This window comes from Vulpes vulpes, chromosome 1, assembly GCF_048418805.1.
Source record: "Vulpes vulpes isolate BD-2025 chromosome 1, VulVul3, whole genome shotgun sequence".
Classification (NCBI taxonomy): domain Eukaryota; kingdom Metazoa; phylum Chordata; class Mammalia; order Carnivora; family Canidae; genus Vulpes; species Vulpes vulpes.
In genome coordinates, this window is record NC_132780.1 from 21,530,277 (window position 1) to 21,534,519 (window position 4,243).

General features: G+C 49.4%; 1 protein-coding gene across 1 annotated transcript; it reads left to right on the forward strand.

The window, feature by feature from the left end:
• The first annotated feature begins 1,401 nt into the window (after nt 1-1,401).
• LOC112909366 (olfactory receptor 10A7-like) lies at nt 1,402-2,391 on the forward strand. Its single transcript, XM_025985271.2, has one exon. It carries the CDS (start codon nt 1,402-1,404, stop codon nt 2,389-2,391), a length of 990 nt encoding a protein of 329 aa, XP_025841056.2.
• Nucleotides 2,392-4,243: the final 1,852 nt, after the last annotated feature.

Here is a 4,243-nt window from a genome sequence, read left to right on the forward strand (position 1 = left end):
CTGTGTGAAGGTGAAACCAAAACTGTCAGACAAGACTGTATTAAAAATAAAATCAGAAGCCCACACGGGCAGGATGAGGAACCAATGGCATTGCCCTTCTGTTCCTCTAGGAGCTTTCCATAGACCAGAAAAAGTAACTCCTCAGACAGGAATCTGGTAAACTCCTGAGTCTTTTATACAGACTGATACAATTAGGGGCTGCCAGAGATTTTGTGCACCTGCCAGAGTTTTGTTACTTTTCGTAATGTTCTTTTTTAAATAAAGTTTTTAAAAAAGATTTTATTTATTCATGAGAGACACAGAGAGAGAGGCAGAGACATAGGCAGAGGGAGAAGCACACTCTCTGCAGGGAACCCGATGCGGGACTCAATCCCAGGACCCCGGATCACGACCTGAGCCAATGGTGGATGCTCAACCACTGGGCCATCCAGGCACTACTGTATGATGTTTAACAGTGCCCTTGTCTTCTACCAAGTAGATGCCAATAGAACCTCAAATGTCACCATTATTTTGTCACCATTTGTCAACTCTATTGAGTTGTTAACAACTCAAAATGTCACCATACACAGTCCCCCAGTGGGGGAAGGAGGTGCTAAATCATCTCCAGTTGAGAACCACTGATTTGGTTGTCAAAACCAACATTTTTAAAAAATGAGATAAAATAGGCTCAGGACAAACAGAACAAAAAATATTTTGTGTGGAGAAAGAACATTATTTTATCTGTCATCTACAGAAAAGAGTCTCAATCATTAAATGGACTGAATATTATGGAGGACCTACTATGTTTTAGCCACTCTTTCCCATGCCACAGACACCACTCCAAAGCAGGCAGAAAAGTGCTGATAGATGTGACCCTCTAAGTGGGGCAGACAGACGACAGAAAAGAAAGCAAATAAGCCAAGTTACTTCAAATGTGTTTTAGAAATGAAATGAAGTCATAGAGAGGGGCTAGTGTGTGTACATGTTGTGGAGAAGATACTTGAAACCAGGTCATAGAGGAAGAGGTCTCTGTGAAGGAGGGGCATCTTAGTTCATATTTTTAAGAAGAGAAGGAAACAGGAGCACAAACATCCAAGGGAAAAATATCTCAACCAGAGGGTACAGCAAGTGCAAAGGCCCTGAGGCAGGATCAGGCATGGTGGATGCAGCTCCATGGAGGAGAGGTCAGAAGATGGGTGGGCCAGACCAGTCAGGGCTTTGTGAGCCTTGTAAGCCCCGGGATCTCCTACCAGGCTCATGGGGGCCCTCAGGGAGGGCCCCGCACATGGCACGAGCTTATCTGCTCTGCGCAGCACCCACTGGGGAGACAGAGCCCCGGCAGGTGCAGCTCTGCTCTCCATAGCCTCAGCTCAACCCGTCCCCTCCCGCAGGCTTCCTGCCCGCCACGTCCCACCCGGGGCCATGCCGACCGCCTGGGCCCCCCCGGGCGCCCCCGAAGCCCCCCCCTGCGCCAACCAGAGCTGCGCTCCCAGTGAGCTGGTCCTGCTGGGCTTCGCGCACGTGCCCGCGCTGCGGCCGCTGCTCGCCACGCTCTTCCTGGCCATGTTCCTGCTCACGCTGCTGGGCAACGCGCTCATCGTGCTGCTGACCGCCCTGGACCCGGCCCTGCGCGCGCCCATGTACCTGTTCCTGCGCCACCTGGCCCTGGTGGAGATGTGCTTCTCGCTGGACATCGTGCCGCGGCTGCTTCTGACCCTGCTGCGGCCCGGGCGGGGCGTGTCTCCCGCCGGCTGCGCCCTGCAGCTGCTGCTGGTGTTGTCCTGCGTCACGTCCGAGTGCTTCCTCCTGACGACCATGGCCTGGGACCGCTACGTGGCCATCTGCAGGCCTCTGCGCTATGGCGCCATCGTGAGCCCGCGGCTCTGCCACCTGCTGGCCGCCACGTGCTGGCTGGCTGGCGTCCCTGTGTCTCTGGTCTTCACCGTCTGGCTGTTCCGCTTCCCCTTCTGCGGGCCCCGAGGCATCCGCCACTTCTTCTGTGACATCGCGCCTCTGCTGAGCCTGGTGTGTGCAGACACCAGAGTCTTCGAGGCCCACGTGTTGGCGGCCACGGTGCTGGTTATCATGGTTCCCTTCTGCCTGATAGCCGCGTCCTACACCAAGATTCTGGCCACCGTGCTGCGGATGCCATCCGCCAGGGGGCGCCACAAGGCCCTGTCCACGTGCGCCTCTCACTTCGTCGTGGTGCTTCTGTTTTATGGCACCACGGGGGTCATCCACTTGCAACCCAAGGCCAGCTACTCCCCGGAGAGCAAGCAGGTGGTGTCCTTGTCCTACACCCTGGTAACCCCCATGCTCAACCCCCTCATCTACAGCCTTCGAAACAAGGAGGTGAGGGCTGCCCTGGGACGCGTGTGTTGCCACGGCCAGGAATCTGGACCCCATGAATGACTTCCTCAGGAATTGTTGATGGATGTTTGACACGGATCTATGTGCAAATATATCATACAGTGCTCTGACTTTTTTCTGGAAAACTCTATTGTTTTCCTCTTCCGGTCATGGTGGTGCTGGTTCCACCTTCCTGTCCAAGCAAAGGCTCATGGCAGAGCATTCAATCCCTGATTACTATTATTTGGTAGTGGTGGATAAATGAACCTAATTGGGCCAACTAGAGTGTATTAGTAAGTGCCACAAGAATGCTGCATGGAAAACCATCCTAGAATGTACTGTATTAAAACATGTCACTTACTGCTGTTAATCGTCAATCAGCTGAGGGTTAGCTAATTTGGGTTGGTGTCATCTGGGTGGTTCTTCTGATCTTGGCTAGGGTTGCTCATGCCCATGAGTGCTCACCATCATAGGCTTGGTTTAGCTAGAAGACCCTCTGGTCCACACATTTCCCGTTTTTCTCCTGGGAACAGAACTCAGGCATGGTTTTTCTCATTACAATAGCTGAATGAGAAGGCTCCCTTGTTCAAATGATTTTCAAAGCTATGGTCATGTGCCACCCAATAAGATACCATTAGTCAATGCAAGTCACATGGCCATATCCAAAGTCACGGGGTAAGGAAATACACTCTGTGTCTTTGTGGGAGGAACACTAAGATTATAAGACAAACGCTATCGATAAAGGGAGGACTAAGTAGTTAGGGGCTTTAGATCTTAACTTTGGAGAGCCAGACACTGAGATTTTTGTTCAAACTTCTTCTCTTTGTTCATAGCTGTTAAGGATGTAAGCTTGTAGAGGCAATCAGCTATCTGGTCTTTAACAGAGGAGTTCCTGCTTGATAATGGAGTCATTGCAAAGAAAATCAGAACCAATGGTGGTGGGTGGGGGGAAAGATGTGGTTCTGATTTTGTCGAGTTCCTGGATCCAGCCATGCCCAAAGTGTGTCTTGCCCTTAGGAATTCCTCTTAGGTGAACGAGTAAATTTGGCTTTTATTTAAGCCAATTTGGGTTGATGTCCTATCCTTCTCAGTGCCCTGATTTACTGATCTCTAATAACTAGCCTGGTACACGAATTATGGTATTTCTTCTCTAAAGCTCAGTAAGAATATTTTTTTGAATATGGGTAAATACATCAGAGGAGAAGTTTTTTTCCTTCAGTTTATGGGCTACCTTTGAAGGGATCTAGTTTCCTAGAAGACAAACCTGGATCTGAATTGTCTCTCTTTATTTTCTTGGTTGTACAAACTAGGATTTGACTTTCCTGAGCCTCAATCCTCTCATCTGTGAATTGGGAATAGTAGCCATACTTCCTACACTGAGTTGTTACCATTAAACAAAGAGATGTATGGAAGCATCTAGCACAGTGCTTGGAACACAGTTGGTGCTCAGTTAATGGTCTCCATTCATTATTCACATAGCTATCCTCATAGATTAGAAACCCAGAAGCTCCACCCTCGGAAGGTAATGTACTATATAGTACTCCCAGGATGCTGGATTTGGTGTTAAGGGCCTTGGAGTTGGATGGACTAAAACCCTTCAGTGTGGGTTGTTGGACAAGTCTCTCTGAGGCTCAGTTTCACCCTGTATAAACAGGAAAGGGTGTGAGGAATAACCCCTGCCCTGCCAGGGGCACTCAGGATTACAGTGGTGATCTAATATGACAAACTGTATAAAAATACAACTACTGCACCAGACTGAATGAGTTTCCGTTCTTTGTCATCAGACCAGTTCTGCCAATGCTTTCATCTTCCCAGGTGTCCTCTCCTTAATTTGGCATCAAACAACAAACAAGTCAGGCACTTCTCCAGGCTCTCAGGACACTGTGGTGAATAACGTAACATAATAATATATGTT